The sequence below is a fragment of the Zalophus californianus genome, chromosome 4 (genome assembly GCF_009762305.2).
Source record: "Zalophus californianus isolate mZalCal1 chromosome 4, mZalCal1.pri.v2, whole genome shotgun sequence".
NCBI classification, from domain to species: Eukaryota; Metazoa; Chordata; class Mammalia; order Carnivora; family Otariidae; genus Zalophus; species Zalophus californianus.
Genome location: NC_045598.1, coordinates 41,833,789 through 41,852,420, shown reverse-complemented (window position 1 = coordinate 41,852,420; position 18,632 = coordinate 41,833,789). Strand labels below are relative to the sequence as shown.

The 18,632-nt window shown below is 40.8% G+C and overlaps 1 protein-coding gene across 2 annotated transcripts in view; it reads right to left on the bottom strand.

Annotated features, from left to right (window-relative positions):
• Positions 1-134: 134 nt before the first annotated feature.
• Positions 135-18,632, bottom strand: part of ZFYVE9 (zinc finger FYVE-type containing 9) — a 184,828-nt gene continuing 166,330 nt past the window's right edge. For both annotated transcript variants that reach the window (XM_027577103.1, XM_027577110.1), the window contains 6 exons: positions 17,272-17,422; positions 14,814-14,894; positions 12,299-12,461; positions 8,014-8,119; positions 5,907-6,083; positions 135-4,521 (listed from right to left, as the gene is read on the bottom strand). In XM_027577103.1, the coding sequence (XP_027432904.1) occupies positions 4,360-4,521; positions 5,907-6,083; positions 8,014-8,119; positions 12,299-12,461; positions 14,814-14,894; positions 17,272-17,422 (840 nt within the window). In that variant the 3' untranslated portion in view covers positions 135-4,359. The remainder of the gene's footprint in view (positions 4,522-5,906; positions 6,084-8,013; positions 8,120-12,298; positions 12,462-14,813; positions 14,895-17,271; positions 17,423-18,632) is intronic.

Here is an 18,632-nt window from a genome sequence, read left to right as displayed (position 1 = left end):
CACGGCTCTGCTTTTGCGAAAGGGCAAGGGGAAGTCTTATGTCTTCTGCTGATCACCTAGAGAAATCCCTAGTTCCTTCCCAAGAAATTCTCCTTTGGCTTTTTCTGAATGGATGGAGACCATGGAGGGATTTGTAGTTACAATAGACTGAGATTTAATATTCAAAACGGCAATATTCTACATTTCTTAGAAATAAACTTTTAACATTTTTTTTTCTTTTCCTTTTTTGAAGCATTAGGTTCAACAAAGCATTCCTCAAGATTTTTTAAAGGCTATGAGTGAAGCATATACATTCAGTTTATTGGTCACTATAGTACTGCATAAGCACAGCTCAGGGATTGAGCTTTCTGTGTCTTTCCAGGATAGGGCTGGACCATGCTTCCTGCCCTCAAGAGCAGAGCTGTCCGTGGGTAACAGAACAGGAATGACAAATGACTTTTTTTCTAAATGTTTTCTGGCCAGTTTTACTTACAACTACCAAAATTTCCACAGATAGGAGAGCTAACACTTAATTGCAGTCATATCTGTGTGTCAAACAAGCAGTAATCTAGGATGAAAAGGAGGTTGTTAATTAGCCTCTATAAGGTAGCCTAGAGCAAAGGGAGGTGGGTCAGGAGGGTTCCTGCCCCAACCTAGTCTTCCCCTGAGGGTTTACACCCCACCCCATGCTTATTACTAAGAGGACCAGCTGTGATTATCCTCAGAGGTTCCAACCAGCCTTAGGAGTTTTTAAACTCAGACCTCTACTGGAAATGCCCTATTCCAATTTTGATAGTTTTCTGTGCCTCCAAGATTTCCCTTCACAACCTGTTCAACTTCAGTCTGTTTACTACCCTTTCCTTTTGGAAAACAGAACCTCCAGGCTGAGAAAGGCAAGACAAAGGCCACCCACTGGACTTGGAAACAGATTCTTGAAAGGCCTTTGTTGCAGCCAAAGCATGCAGGGGTCACATCTAGTGGGAGGAGCCTGCCCAGCCTCCTTGTCCTAAGATCTGTCCTAATGCAGCAACCAGACATCAGAGATCTGTGACTCATGGGCAATTGGGAACAGGTCACAAGCCAAATAACTTTACATTTTAAATTCTTTCTTCAATCTAGTGCAAGACATACGTTCTTCAGAATTTGTAAACTGAATAAAATACGGGAGAAATTTATCTTTTCTTAGAAATATATCTTACTAAAAGGGCAAAATATTTTGTGACTTTTAACAGTCATTTTCCTTTCTTACAGCACCATTGTGAAACCCACATTGTTACTTCCAAATTCTGAGAATGTTTCCTAAACATTTGTGGGTAGCTCCTAAAAGATCTTGTCCCTTAAGATTGCTCCTGATGAAACTGTGGGGCTGAAACTGGTAGAGCCAGGGAGCTTGCATCTGGTCCAGCTCTATCACAGACAGATACTTCCCTCTTAGAGCCTCAGCTTCCCAGGCTCTAAAATGGGCATTATCATTCCTGCTCTACTCTAAAGCCCTTCTGGCCACATATTCATTCCCTAAAAATCTCATTACATAATTAAAATAGAAACCACTACCAAAAACATATTATAGAAACAATGGTCAGCAGATTGCCTGATGACCGAAACACATCAGATGCATAAATTAGTCCCCAGGGGCTAGTTTTATGATATAAGTCAGTTCATTTGGAAAGTTTGGGCCCACCAGCATTCAGGAACCACAGTGGATGAGGGGAGACACCAGATGGGTACTTACAGGGCAAAGTCCCATATTTCTATAGCCCTGGAGACCAGTAGGTGCTCAGAAAGTATTGATAAAAATACATGGAGAACCTACATTGCCTAACATTTTATAAGAATTCAATCCATATTTTTAAAAAATTTAGTAAGCTACCAGAATGGCAATTATTTTCTTTATAAGGATCTCTATATCTCAACTTTATGTTCTAGAAATATTTCACTTATTTAGAAATGCGGGGTTTCAGCCCTCCACTTTATATCATTCTTACAGTATACAATATATAGAAACATAGAACAAGGGAAAAAAGTAAACCAGCTTTGGTTACTTTATGCTCAACTCCACAAGATGATTTTACTAAACAAAGGATATTTTATACAGTTGAGAATGGACTTGACTATGCAGGGCCAGAGCTTGTCCTTGGTAGAACTCAAAAGCTTGCACTGATCCAGAAGAAATAGATACAATTGCAAAATGTACTGAGCATGAAGATAAACTCATATAGGAAAATAAGCTCTAAACTTCCAAGATCCAGGTAGACCATACTGGACATTACACCCCAAACACATGCCCCTATTAAGTGTTTACTATTTCTGTCAGGTTTGGTGGGTGGTGGTTCCGGGGTTCAGTCCTTACAAGTTGGTGTGCTGTGGGCATCTACTTTTCTTTCCCTTAGAAGTTCTGAGTACCTCTGAGTCTATGGGAAAGGTCACAATCACAGATCTCTGCAGCTACCATCAACAAAGACTAGAATGTGGATCCCCACCACCCCGGAAGAGGGATGAACTTAGCTAAACACATGCACAAGCCCAGGTCTCTTGAGTCTCCATTTGGAAAAACTGCCGTCTGTTGTAGTTCCACAGCCTGTGATTGCCAAGTGCTAAGCCCAACTCTAGCCGCTGGAGAGCAGACTCAACTGTCCCAGAGGTCTGCATTAACTTCTAGGGGATTCTTGGAGCTATGCTTTTAGTGCAGATGGACTGACTCCCACTTGGCCAGGGCTTCGAGAAGATGGCAGTGACAAGGGAGGTGCCCTACCTAGACCAGTATTTTTCCAGCTGAGTTGTGAAATCCATTTGGTCTGTGACTAAAGGAAATTTTTAACAAAAGAGAATGATCACATATATTACATCTATCAAGGGTAAACCAAATCTTGGTTTCTAATACTGCTCCCACTAAAACCATGGCTGATTCGAAAGCTGAGGCAGGGTAAACAAGATGAGCTGGGAACATGTTCTTAGGCCAGAAAAGGAAGTGTTCAGAAAGAAAACGGTAGGAGCACATCACAAGGATGCAGAAGCTAGCTCGAAGGGGCTCTCTGGCCAAAGCTGAGACCATTTGAGCACCAAAATAATGAATTAGAGCTACTTTGTCAAAAAGTGATCCATGAGTCCACAATGAAAATTAAATGAATAAATAGGAAAGAAGGGCTTTTGCTTACAGATGACCAAGTATAACTGCTAAGAATGAATAAACTGATTATAATTATGAGAAAGCACAAAATGAGGCACTTTGTATTAAAAAATAGGGTGGGAAAACCTATACTCACCAAAAATATTGATGACATAAAGGTGAGTCAGGACAGCTACCCGCTGAGTCTGATCCTAGGCTGGAAGCTTTACTGGAGGGAAAATGCTCTGAAGGACATGACTGGACAGATGCTAGGTTCAAGAATCCTATTAATATTAAATTGACTGAAGTTGCAGTTATGCAAGAGAACATCATTTTTAGGAATTAAACATTATTTACGAGTATAGAACTATGATATATGCAACTTACTCTCAAGTGCCTTAATCTTTTTATGGAGAGAGAAAGCTAAAGCAAATGAGGCAATATTAATATGTGAACAATAGGTGAATCCAAGTAAAGTGTACATAGGTTTTTTTTGTATTTGCAATTTTCCTGGAAGTTTAAATTATTTCTCAATAAAATGTCTTTTTAAATACCTCTAGTGTAGAACTAAAAATGCTTTGAGTGTATTCTGTCAGTTTTCACAGAAAGACCCAATTCAATACCTGCCATTCACTCGGGCAGATCCTGAGCAATCCTGAATTCAGCTCTGCTATCCAAGTAACCTCACTTACACTGAGTCACCCTTCCTTGGATAGAAGAGAGAATCCACTGGGTCTCTGATTCACTTCAGTGAATAATCTGATAAAAAAACAAAAATCTAAGTGTGAATTCTACTGTGATGTAAGTGGGACAAAATCAGTGTGGAATTCTTTTTTATATCAAATCTGTACAAAGAGTGCAAGACCAATGCTTCTTTTTTTATTTTCCCTCTGCCCTCCCAACCCCATCCTTGGTGATGGTTGTACCCATTTGAGCATTTCTGAGCACAAGACCATAAGTAAATCTTAAAAGAGAGGAGCAGAATTTTTGTCTAAACAGTAACGGAAGGGGATTAGCGGCAAGGATAGCATAACTTGTGCAGTAACAGAAGCTGCCCAGATCTTCTTGGTGGACAATGCATAGAAGACTCAGAATTATGGAACATCTGTCCCCCGACCACCCTTTCCCACCCCTGCCCCCAAACCCCCACTCCCACCCCCCCCCATTTAATAGTGTTAACAAAAGCTTAATCTTCCAGTTCTAAAGTGCAAATGATTTGGGTATGACTGCTGTTGCAACAGGTCTGAACAGAAAAACAATGAAGTCCTCTCTGTCTATGCGATGTTTTCCAGAATGTAAAAGATGAGTTCCATGACGATGGGGCCCTCACTGAGCTGGCAGGCCCCTCCATGGATCACCGGCACCAAAGCGCTGTCCAGATCGTTCATGTACTGGGAGGGAAGGGGCTGGCCATTGCTCCCTGCTTGATAGCCAACCTACAGCACAGAGAGAGGGGATGACAGGTTACTGGATGGAGAAGGCTGAGGGCCAAGGAGGCTGAGCTAGAAAGGAGATGTCCTTAGCCATGGGTTAGACACATATAGCAGGGAACACAAGGTTCTCCTTCTCTTCCCTGAATTGTCATTTATTATCATCCTGTCATGTATTCATCCTAACTGCACCAGTGGGTAGCTGTGAGACCTTAGGTAAGACACTTAACCTGTTAAGGCCTTAGTTTCCCAGGAAAAGGGCAGGCGGCGGGAGGCAGCACAGAGAGGTATAGAATGTCAGAAACAATACCTAAACCTTTGGTTGTGGAAAGTAAAATGAGAAATACACACGGTACAACTCCCTAACAGCAGGAATTGAACATCTGTTTTCCCATCCATCCATCCACCCACAAGCCTTTTTCTGAGCACCCACACACACATGGATTCAGATGAATGTAACAGGGCCCCTGCCCTCAAGAGGCTCACACATTTAGCAGAAAAATGCTTGTTCTTTGTTTTACATAAGGCAATTCTACAACCAGGTTATCCGTATCATTCGAGAAAGGACCAGGAGACCTCATTTGTATTACCCTGATACGCTTATCAGTTCCGCATTGGTCAAGACCTTAAGTAGAAAATAAATACGTTGATTGATGACTAGGCAGGAAGAGGAGCCCAATCATAACCTTTTACATCTTCCCTGATAGTGACACAACTCTGCATTAAAGCATGAGCAGTGGGACATGTCATAGGGATCCAAAATCCAAAAAAAACAATACAGGGCCACAGGAGACAGATACAGGGACAAGGAATTGGGGGAGGGGGTGGATTGTTATTAAAAACAGCATACAAAAATATTAAGACAGGAAGGGAAGCCTGGCCACAGGAGACCCAAGCTGACAGGAAAACTAGTGGGGAAATAGATCCAGTCCTCATCTACTGACTAGCATGGAAATGCTGACAGAAAAACCATAAGGACTGAGAGGTGCAGAAGTCTGAACCCTGCTGCAGCTGGATTAAGAAAACAGGCTACGGGGCAGCTTGGGCCCTGCTCACTCAGGGCAGCAGAACAATTCCTGAAGGGTGGAACTGGGGAGTCTCGAAGAGGAGCACTGATGCCATCCACACAGGGGTGGCAGGTCCTCACACACTTCCCCTCCTTACCCCACACTTCCAACTGAGTCCTTGGAAGACATTCCGGGGAGGAAGCCAAGGTTCAAATGGTTCAGAGAGTCTCACCAGGCAGCATATCTGGGGATATTACTGATAGAGGGAAGGCCAGAAGTCCCAAAGAACCTAGGTTCTCTGGGTTGATGCAGGAAAATTCACATGTCAGAAAATACAGACATTGCTCAAGCCCAGCTTCCAAAGCTACCTAGGACTCTTCTTACCTGGTCTGAGTCAAGTGTCACACGTAGTCCTAGTTTAGTCATTCCATCTTCTTTCAGAAGCTTAAGGTGGGGACAGAGAGCAAGGCAAAAAGCCTTGGCAACATGCTCAGTCAGTCGGCTATGATCTGCAGGATCACTCAGGCAACTGTGCTGGTCATCATTTTCTAGGAAAAACACCTATTCCCCAAACAGAAGAGACTTTTAGCCTTGTGCCCAGGAGATGTGGGGAAAAAAACAACTGCATGAGCCCACTGTGTATGAGCGCACCTCGATCCCCTAAGATGTGCAGGGAGACCTGACCTGCCTACCTGCCTGGTCTCAGCCATGGTCATAATGGTATGCTCTACTGAGAACCAGAAAAGGCTTACATTTAGCATTGTGTATTTCTAAAAGGTAATCCTTTTATGTGGACAATCTTCTGCGAAAATCATCTTGGAATCTAACAGCTCTTACAAGATTATGTGACCCAACCCCTTCATGTTACAGATCACTCAGAGAAGTGACTTGCTCAAGTGCACAGAAGTCCTTAGAGGCAAGGCCAATCCAAGAATCTAAGTCTTCTGCCTCTCATCACAGAGTTTTCTTGTCACAAGGCCATGCCACTGTTGAGGCAAGAACTGTGTGCACTAGACAGAATCAGAAGCACAGCAAAATTGGGACTGAGAGACATGAGTCCTAGTCACATGAAGGAGGGTCATGAGCAAGTCCTTTGACTTCTTAATGCCCAATTACACCTTTAAAACAGAAAGCCCCTGTCCTCCCTGGTTATTGTAAATGATATAAAAGCATAATATAGAAGATAAAGATATGCAAATACACAATGCTTATATATACCACCCCCTCGCTTACTGCTAGGTGGCTTATGCTAAGAATACTACAAAGGGGGCAGCCCGGAAGCCCCATGCACTAGTGAGAATAGCACCATGAAATGATGAGTAGAACTCTGCAGTGGGCATCAGAAGACCTCTGGCCCCTGCTATGCCAGGCCTCTGTGCCTGTTTCCTCATTATGCAAATGAGATGGGTCACACTGTTACCTCACTGGATTACTGGGGAGCAAAAGGGAGGGAGAAGAGGTCAAACTACTTATAAGTGATAACAAGTTTCACAGGGTCCAGACTGCACTACTTGAAATGTGTCAAAGGGAGAATCACTACAAAGCAAGCTGCTAAGACCACTGAACTGCAATATGAAAACACTGAGCCTGGTGGTATGAAGGGTAAGTTATTTGGAACAAAAGCTCAAGAAATGGAGAACCAGGTTCTAGTCTCTTGCTCTCATGAAACCAGCTGTGTGAACTTAGGTAGCATCGAACCTCTCTTAGTCTGAGTTACCTTGTGTGTAAAATGGAAAAGCTAGAAGTCACAGAATTTTTTTAAAAAAATTAAGACTTCTAAAGCTGCAAGGAATTCTAGAAGTCTTATAATTTTTAATGTTTTATTTTATGGAGGAGTATAACTCAGGTTCAAAACAAATTAAGAGACCTACAACCTACCTGTTTATTCTCAGAGAATAAACTTCCTGATTTGTCTGAGATGTACACACATACAGGGTCCCTGCCCTGATCCTCTCCTGGTTAGCCTCTCATACAGCTTTCAGGTAAGGGAACATACAGTGGAAAAGAGCTTGGGAGTTGGCTGGATCTGGGTTTGAAGCAGAACTTTGCCATTACTTGTTTGCCTTGTAATCTCGGACAAGGTACTGAGTCTCTGAGCTTTAGTTTTCTTATTGGTGAAATAAGCCTATTTTTTTAAAGACTGTTATCCAAGATACTTTTAACTGAGAGTACAGCATTAACTAGCCCAGCATTCTGAAGAATACAGCAAAGATGGCATATACTATTCAGAGAAGCATCCTTCTTGAATTCTAATCCAAACAAATCTCTAAAAGCTCATTCATAAAAAGTAAGAGAAATCAGATTGCTACAGGTTATACTTGGTGGCATTTCTTCCTGGAGAGCTAAGACAGGCCAGAGGGAATTGGCGTATCGAAGGTAAACAGAGACATTTTCTTTTCTTATTCTCCAGAATCAGCCCACAGTGTGTCTCTGAACCTTGCAAAAAGTTGTGCTCAAAGGGCATCAAGGATGCCAAGTTTCATTTCCTTACCTCTGTCCATCTGATGACTTTTCCATTTGCTTTATACTCCGATCCATGGAATATCTTCACACTTGTTATAGACTCCATGGACTTCCCATCTATAGGACTTATAACACTACAACAGAGGCAAAGGAAAGAGATGGAAGCAGCTCTTGAAGTCAGAAAAACCACTTCTCTTATCAAGGCTTGCTACTAATTACACTGGATGCTTTCTTGAACACATCTGTTTGTACAACATATCATGGAAAGAAGACACTGCACAAAAATGTACATGAATAGCGCTCTCATGGGAAGGGCCTATGCACTGAAATAATTCAAAGAACGCATATAAAAAGGAGCCATGATTCCAGGAGTTGGTTCTTTCAATGTAAAAAAAACTACTCAAACTGGCTCTCTTCTCCCAGCATTCCTTCCCAAATTCAGTGAGTGCATGGCTACCCATCCAATCTTGTTCTCCCCTCTGCTGTCACACACTCTGCTCCTGACCATGATAACACTCACATGTTTGCATATCTGCCTAACAAATGAACTTCTTAAGGGGAGGGAATATGATACACTCACCTCTGTATGCTGTATTCCCAGGTCTGACACACTGCTTGGAATGTAGGAGTTTAATATTCATTGATTAAAAGAATTATTTGACCAAGTATGTTAATTATAACAGTGCTGGTGTGAGCTCATGAACAAGTATTTATATGATTATTACAAATTCCCTTTAGTGCTAAATTATCACTCCTAGATTCCTGAATGGAAAGACCACTTTTTATAGTAATTTCCTCTCCAAAATATAGCAAGCATAAATAGGTAGAGAGTCACACTTATTCTGATGAGGATTCAAAATAATTGTCACAAAGATTCTAAACTCTTCCTAACAATTTTCAAACCTATTTATGTTTTTTAATCACTATGTAAAAAGATAAAATTGAACTTAAACTTCAATATCAGGGATTCATTTCACTCACCTGAATTAAAATTATTTAAACAACACTGAAATTAATTTCCAACTCATGAAACAACAGTATCAAAAAAGGGCACTCTTGGGGCGCCTCGGTGGTGCAGTGGGTTCAGCGTCAGACTCTTGTTTTCATCTCAGGTTATGATCTTGTAATCGTGAGACTGAGCCCCACGTTGGGCTCCATGCTCAGTGCGAAGTCTGCTTCAGATTCTTTCTCCCTCTTCCCCCTCTCCACTCACACGCTCTCTCTCTAAGATGAATAAATAAAATCTTTTTTTTTTTTAAAGGGCACTCTTAGTTGATTAGAGTATTTTGAGAGAGGAAATCCAGACACTGAGGGACAAGCTGGAAAGCATACAATTTATACACTACACACTAAACTCCTGTATTCGAGAGTCTTCCCTAACTAGTTCTTGTCCTGTTTTCTAAGATGCTGCCACCGTCACTTGCTGTAGGAAGGACCAACCTGCTTGTTATTAGTTACTGCTACCTTATGGCATCAGATTTTCCAGATTATCAATTTTTTGGTCCTAATAACCATGTTCATTTCCAACTATATTAGAGAACTCAACACAAATTGATTTTGAAATTAAAATTTCCAGTGAAGTATGAGAAGAAAAAGGCCTATTTGTAAAATAGGCAAATGTACTCATTGATTTAGAAATTGCTTCTTTTTGTTCAATAACAAAAGTTTTAAGAGATTTCTTGGGATGCCTGGGTGGCTCAGTTGTTAAGCGTCTGCCTTCGGCTCAGGTCATGATCCTGGGGTCCTGGGATCGAGCCCTCCATCGGCTCCCGGCTCCGCAGGAAGCCTGCTTCTCCCTCTCCCGCTCCCCCTGCTTGTGTTCCCTCCCTCTCTCGCTGTGTCTCTCTCTGTCAAATAAATAAATAAAATCTTAAAAAAAAAAAGTTTAAGAGATTTTTAAAAAATCTGGTGTGCCGTGCTGTAAATGCCCTCTATTTGCCTTTGCTCCTGCTATTCACTCAGACTGGAATGCCCACTCTGCCACAATTATGTGGCAAACACCTACTCATCTTACCAGATTCAGCTCCATCAGCGTCATTTCTCTATGAAGGTCTTCTTGAACACTGCCCTAGTACCTACACCAAGCTTCCTCTGTTCTTTATCTTCACTGTATCCTGTAGAGTTTTCTATGAGCATCTTCCATACTTGGATGCACTTATTTATAACTATCTTCAAAACTAGGCTAAACCACTTATCAGCAGGGAGTTTGTAGAATTCGTTTTTGTATTTCCAGAGACCTACACATAGAATTATTGCCTGAAGGAAGAAGGGATGGATTGGATGGTAGAAAGCTTAATACAATGATGTATATTTGTTCAATCAATCCATTTTTTTAAAGATTTTATTTATTTATTTGAGAGAGAAAGAATGAGAGACAGAGAGCATGAGAGGGAAGAGGGTCAGAGGGAGAAGCAGACCCCCGCTGAGCAGCAAGCCTGATGCAGGACTCGATCCCGGGACTCCAGGATCATGACCTGAGCCGAAGGCAGTCACTTAACCAACTGAGCCACCCAGGCGCCCTCAATCAATCCATTTTTTAAGCACCTACTTGGTGCCAGTGTTTTAGGTATTGGTGATACAGCAATAAATAAACCAGACAAAAATCTGTGCCCCTGGGGTGCCTGGGTGGTAGTTGGTTAAGCATCTGACTTTGGCTCAGGTCATGATCTCAGGGTTCTGGGATCGAGCCCCACATTGGGCTCCCTGCTCAGCCGGGAGTCTGCTTCTTCCTCTGCCCTGCCCCCAACCCCAGCTTGTTCCCTCTCTGGCTCTTAAAGAAAATCTTTTAAAAAAATAAAAAATAAACTCCTTAAAAAAATCCCTGCCCTTATGGAGTTTACATGTCAGGGGAAATAAAATAAGTAAGAATATATTTTATGTTAGAGAATTTTAAGTTCTCTTCAAAAATAAAATGCAAGGAAGGGGGACAGGAAGTACTGGGAGTGGGAGAGAAGAAATGTATATGGGAGGATTATAATTTAGATAGGTTGGCCAAGGAAGGCCTTACTGAGAAAATGACATTTTAGAAAAAACTTGAAGGTGGTGAAGGTGGTGAAGGAGGGACTCATTTGGCTATCTTGGCTATTGAGGGACAGAGTACAAGATGAAAGAACAGCAGGGGTGCCTGGGTGGCTCAGTCATTGAGCGTCTGCCTTCGGCTCAGGTCATATCCCAGGGTCCCAGGATCAGGCCCCGCATTGGGCTCCCTGCTCAGTGGGAAGCCTGCTTCTCCCTCTCCCACTCCCCCTGCTTGTGTTCCCCTCTCGCTGTCTCTCTCTGTCAAATAAATAAAATCTAAAAAAAAAAAAAAGATGAAAGAACAGCAAGAACAAACGTCTGAGGGCAGAAGTAGAGTCAATGTTCAGGCAAGAAGGCAGGTGTTGCTTCTGTGAGGTAAGAGGGTGGGCGGACTGTGTGAGGTCGGATAAGTTGAAAAACACTTTGGCTTTTACCCTGAATGATACTGGAAGATATATCTGGGGTATATCTGATAAATATATCTGAACCTCAGTGGTGGGTTCTGAGCAAAGAAGGGACATTGCTCTGGCTGCTGGATTAGAAACAGATTAGGTTGGGGGGCAGGAGGAGTTAAAGACTAGAAACAAGCAAGCCAACTGAAAGGCTATTGTAATAATCCAGACCGAATGATGGTGGCCTGAAGCAGGATGGTGGCCGGAGAAGTAGTATGATTCTGGATACATGTTGAAGTAAAATATAACAGGATATATAAAATATATGTTATAAAATATAACAGTACCAGGATTTACCATTGGGGTAGGTGTAGGGTGTAAGAGAAAAAGCAGTGTTAAAGATGACTCCAAAGTTTTGGCTTGAGCCCTCAGAGCAGAGCTGCCATATACTGGGACAGAGTGTAGGACCCGAAGCCCAAGGAGGTGGTCAAGTCCTAGCCCTGCCATTTCCTGGCTCTGTAGAGTCATTGAGCCTTTAGCCTTATTTATCATTGATAATATAGCAAAAACAACACTAGTTATTATCTCAAATGAAATAATGTTAGCAAAAGGGCTTTCTTTTTATAAAACCATAAAAGGCTTAGGTTATTACTATTATGTCGATAACTTTAGAGGACTGTTTTGTTTCATCAACTCCTTCCCTCCACCCTTCTTCAAAAATATGCAGAGAAACTCCTTCAGAAATTAAGCCAAGAAACTAGAAATTTAAAATTTTATGTTATATATATCCAAAGCAGTCCTTTCTCTTTGGGTTTTCAGTAAAGTTATAAACACCAGTGGAGACAAAACCCAGAGCCAAGCCCATAACTAAATGCCACAAGAGGGAAAGTCCTCTGCATTTACCCCTTGTTGACGTTCTTGTCATCATCCACCCACTGGATGTAGATGTGCTCCTGGGGATCCTCAGCGTCCGCCTTGCCACAGGTGATGGTGAAGTCCTTCATGTCTCGCAGTGCCTGCCTCAAGGCATCCATGTTCTCTGCTGTGATCTGGACCATAACGCCATCTGGGAATCAGCACCAAGATAATACAGATGGAAACAACGCAAAGCCAGGGAGAGGGGCAGATGAATCACCGTACCTAACAAATCCCTTTAGGATTAAATGTAAAACTCTGCGCTGGCCTCTAAACCTGACAGATATAAAGAGGTTCTGTTCTTTGAGCTGAAGGAGAGTGCTATGAGGAGCAAACACCAGATGGCTTCTGCTTAAAAACTCAACTGTTGATTTCACTTCAGACACAACTGAGTTTCTCCTAAGACCACTCAAAGGGAAAACTTACACTTGGTCACATCTCCCTTCTGGACTGATATAACTGTTTTCACTCTTGCATTTATCATGCTCTAATCATACTTAAGTGTTTGCATAAGTATGTCTCTCTCACCTTACTATGACTGCCCGGCATACAATGAATGCCCAGGAAATGTTTGTTAAATAAGTCACTGAGTAAACAGTAGTAGGAAGAAGGAATAAATCCATTCACTGGCAGCAATAAGGCAAACCTACCACATGTGTTTCACATGAGCCACCTTGTAGCCAACACATGTCAACTATTTTTGCCCTGCTACCTACCCAAATCAAAGGCAAACACTGAAATTCAGGGTGAAAGTTGTCACGTGTTGAGCAATTACCTGGCTTCACTGACACAAAATTTCATCAACTAAGATAATTTCATAAAAGCTTCAATAAAAATTTCATAAATAGGCTGCCAACTGTTCAATTGACACAGTGAAATATAAGACCTAAGAAATTCCCAATCCAAAGACAAAGACATAACTTTTAAAGACAATACTTTGCATGGTAAGGATCTGTGTCAGTTCAAATTATCATTTCCACAACATTTAAAGGGTGTTTTTTAAATCATCTTGTCAAGACACAATTTCAAATACAGTCAAGACTTGATCACATAGGCATTAGTCACTTAAGACCAATGACTGTTTAACTCCTAGATTTCTTAACACTTTCTTAATAGCATGCTTCTGCTTTGTAGTTAAAGTTGTGAAATTTAGTTGTAAAATATTAATGTACTTTGCTCTTCACTAGTTGTTTTATCAAGCTTACCAATAAAGGAGGTCAAAGCCAGTATCTATTAACACAGGTAACACTGTCTCTGTATTTCAGTTAACACACTGGACTCCAGCTTTCAGACAGGGCGCTGGAGGAAAGCTGCTGTGGAAATGAAAACCTGTCAGCATGTAAGGCTGACGGTACCTTCCAAAGGTCACCACAGTATCTCCCGTCTCACATGCTTTCTCACAATGCTACCTTGCCATTTCCCCATTAAGAAGTGGAGTCTAAATCCTCCCCTCTTGAACCTGGGAAGGCTTATGACTACTTCCAACACTAGAGTCTGGTGGAAGTGACATCATGTGACTTTTGAGACTGGGTCATAAAAAGCAACCTGGCTTCTGCCTTTTGCTAGAACACATGCTGCAGTAAGAAGTCCAACTACCCCAAGGCCGCCAAGGCATGCTAAGGAGTCAAAGCGTGAGTACTTCAGTCTCCACTTCTACTCTTTAAATCAACCCAGGCCAGGCCCCAGACATGTGAGTGAACGAACCTTCAGAAAATTCGAGCCCCCAGCTATCAAGTCATCCCAACTGAGGCCCTGGACATCCCTGTACTACCTTGTCAAGATTCCTGACCCAGAGGAATCAGTGAACATTTTAAAATAGTTGTTTTAGCCCATTAAGTTCTGGGTAAATTTGTTATGCAACAAGAGTAACCAGATCAAAGTAACCAGATCAAAATATATGAAGAGTCAAATGACCAAGAAAATAAACAGTATGCTCATTAGTCTTTCATTAACTCTCACTTAATTAGCTTTTGTCAGGATATGTGTCATGTCTAATTATAGCAAACCAGCAGCAAGTGCATCCCATTCTGTACCCCAAATGACAACTGCAGCACTCTTGTGAGTTAAGGCAGACGAACTGCATCTACATATTTACAGATTTGAGCCCAATGATATATTTGAACTCAGACCATGTCCCCTTGGGTACCCTATCCCAGAGCTCTGAAAGGCCATCTCTTAATTTTTATGTCACTGTTCCATGATATCTCTACCACGTACTCCCTTCTTTGGAGAATTAATTAGCTTAGAGTAAGATGCTATTGAATACATAATAGAAGTCAGAATCTATAGAAGTATCACTTAACATCCTTGCTTTTTATTTTTTTAATTATTATTATCATTTATGTAAGCTCTATGCCCAACATGGGGCTTGAACTTAGGACCCTGAGATCAAGAGTCGCATGTTCTACCGACTGAGCCAGCCAGGCACTCCAACATCCCTTGCTTTTTAGTTGTATAATTAGGATTGAACTAATACACATGCAGTAAATAACTTACTCTTTACCTTCCACAATACTGGATTTGGCAAGATATCCGGAAGAAGATTTCAGAGCGCCACTGAACACAAAGAAACTGGCACCAGTCACTAAAACAGAATATAAATAGTTCAGTGTAGATCTGAAGATACAAAGACTGAGAACAATAATGAAATATTTGATAGTTGGTAAATCCAAACATCATCATACAGAGAACAAAAAATACCAACTTTATACACCACAATATACAAGTAACCAATAATTCTGATGCTTATGATAGCTTTGGGAATGAAGTTTTAAGATACACTCCCTCATTTTGTTTTCCTCTCCCTCCAATCAAGAATTAAAGAATCTTACAAGCAAAGAAATCTAAGTGGCCAAGTCCAGGGCTTGGCAAACTACAACCTGTTTGGCCTGCAGCCTGTTTTTGTAAATAAAATTTTATTGGAACACAGTCATGTCCACTCATTTGCATACTGTCTGTGGCAGTTTTTGAAGTATGCCAGAGTTGAGTAACTGGTAACAAAGACCACAAGCTTGCAAAGCCTAAAATATTTATCACCCAGCCATTCACAGAAAAAGTTTTCTGACCCCGATCTAATACTTTTTTTTAACTTTTATTTTTTTTTAGGATTTTATTTATTTATCTGACAGAGAGACACAGCAAGAGAGGGAACACAAGCAGGGGGAGTGAGAGAGGGAGAAGCAGGCTTCTAGCTAAGCAGGGAGCCCAATGCAGGGCTGGATCCCAGGACCCCGGGAACATGACCTAAGCCGAAGGCAGACACTTAACAACTGAGCCACCCAGGCACCCCTAATACTTTTTTTTTTTAGATAAAATACATTTTGAAGATGGAGATATGGTTGGCAACCATTTTACTGACCTAGTGCAGTTCTTTAAAAAAAAAAAAAAACCTATTTAAAAGACAAACACCTGTTACCATTATCTCTTCATAAAAGAAAGGACATTTAATCACATTTAGCTTTAAGAAAATTTTACTATGCCCCTCCACATCTTTTTTTTCTTAAGATTTTATTTTTTTAAAGTAATCTCCACGCCCAACATGGGCCTCGAACTTACAACACAGAGATCAACAGTAGCATGCTTCACCGACTGAGCCAGCCAGGAGCCCCTTATGCTCCTCCACATCTTAAATTGGACTAAGTAATCCAACTTCCTGCCCACTGGCCCTGCAATATCTCTAACAGGTGGACATCCAGCCCTTATCAAAGACTCCTAGGGACAAGGAGTCCACAATGGCACAAGGCAGCCCATTCTACTTCTGGATAACTCTCAGCTTTACTCAAAAGATTCCTAGAGAAAACCTTAAAAATAGAGATAGCTATTTTTCACCCTCTTCCAATCTAGACTTTTCCAGATTAAACACGTATAGTTTATTCAAAAAATCTTCTTTTGACATAGTTTCCAAATTTTTCACAGGCCTTGAATCATCCTCTAAAGAACCTCCAGTTTTATCAATGGATATCATCAATTACATTGATGATATCCAGAACTTAATTCAAATATTCTAGGTATCATTTGACTAATAGAGAGCATTGTGGACTTACCACCTACCTTATTTTGGATATCATATTGAATATACACGTGACAAAGACCTTTTATGCCTTTACTAAACAACTGATTGAAAAAACATATTGGAGACAGTGACCTATATCACTGTCAGCCAGAGAAGTAAAGCATACAAGAGAAAGCTAGTTATAGGAGATATTCTGAGGAAAAACAAGATTCCTAGTCAAATAAATTTGGGAAGGGCTAGGCACTACCTTCCTTTTGGAAAATTATAATATACATCAGCCTGTTAAAGGCTCTGAAAAGTCCTGTAGTAAAGAAATCTGTTTAAATTTGTTTAACCCAGGATTTCTCAGTTTAATGTTTTACATAAGACTTTCACTTACATATTTTTTAAAATCACAGAATCTGATAAGACATCTTAAGAAATGCCACCATAAGCAAGGATTCTTAAATTTCAATATGCATTTGAACACAGGGCCTTGTTAAAAAAACATTCTAATTTAGCAGATTTGGGGTATAGATTCTTCATTTCTAACAATCTCCTAAGTGATGAGGCCACAGTATAAGTACCACTGAACCAAGAAGCCTTCTTTCAGAATCCAGTCAACCTATTAATTAACACTCTTTGGATATGGTCATTCAAAACAAGCTTCAAATCTACCTAAGCATATTCTAAGGGGTCTAGTCTCCTACCTTAAAATATCAATTCTGGCCCTGCCAATATCCTGAGGCAGTATTTTCAACATGTTCCCTTTATTAGTAGAGATCCCATTTGCAACTCTGAGTCTGGCTACTTGGGGAGTCAATGTAGTCTTGGAGAATAAGCTTGGAAAGGTTAATATCATCAAATTGTTTGTGGCCACCTAGCTAGAGTGTGAGAGTTATGGGTCTGAGATATCCAACTTTCCAAGTCCAGTACAATTCTTACCATGTCAGTCAGCTCAAATACTCACCCTTTCTGGGCTGGTTGTGAATGCTGATAGCCTGGGTCTGATAGTTTCCATCATCATTCTGTACACATACAAGATGAGAGTCTGCCTTCTCATTGAAGCAGGCACCTCCTGCCAGGACATGCTCATTGGACTTGTTCATGGCTTTCATCATCTGCAATCAAAGAAGAGTGTTAGCTTTCTTATTCTGCCAAAAATGGGCATTTTTTTTTTTTTTTTTTGGTCTGGCACAGCACAACTCTTTTACCTCAAAGACAAAAAACAATAATGAAAACACAGTGAAAAATCAGTCACCATTTGGAAAAAAAAATCAACATATACAAAAATTCCCTGTATAGTTTATAGGTGATTTGTATTATAACCTAAGTAAGCACAGGACATATTTTGCATTCATCTTTTTGGTATTTTTGTTGCTGCTCTGAACTCAAGTAACATTAGTTTAGCTAATTACAGTAACTTCTCCTATCCACTGCATTCTCTGAGGATATACACACTGAAATTCTAAGTCAAAAGAATGTTCCATATATAAGTGCATCTGCCCTCTTTTCCCATATCCACACAAAGGAATGTCTTCCTCTAGAAATATATAAACTCCATTGCTTAATTTTACTAATTTATGTTTGAAATCATCAATGAAATCACTTACTAATATGTTGCTTTGTTTTATTTTTTCCAAGTTTTTATTTAAATTCCACTGAGTTAACATACAGTGTAATATTAGTTTCAGGAGAAGTTACACTTACATACAACACCTAGTGCTCATCATAAAAAGTGCCCCCCTTAATACCCATCTCCCATTTAACCCATTCCCCTGCCAACCTCCCCTCCAGCAACCCTCAGTTTGTTCTCTATAGTTAAGAGTCTGTTTTATGGGGGCAACTGGGTAGTTCAGTCGTTAAGCTATCTGCCTTCGGCTCAGGTCATAATCCCAGGGTCCTGGGATCGAGCCCTGCATCGGGATCCCTGCTCTGTGGGAAGCCTGCTTCTCCCTCTCCCACTCCCCCTGCTTGTGTTCCCTCTCTCGCTGTGTCTCTGTCAAATAAATAAATAAAATATTAAAAAAAAAGTCTGTTTTATGGTTTGCCTCTTCCCCCCCATATTCATCTGTTTCATTTCTTAAATTCCAGATATGAGTGAAATCACATGGTATTTGTCTTCCTCTAACTTATTTCACTTAGCATAATACACCCTAGCTCCATTCACGTCATTGCAAATGGCAAGATTTCATTTTTTTTTTGATGGCTGTGCAAATATCCCATTGTATATATATACCACATCTTCTTTATCCATTCATCAGTTGATGGACATCTGAGCTCTTTCCATAATTTGGCTATTGTTGATAATGCGGCTATAAACATCGGGGT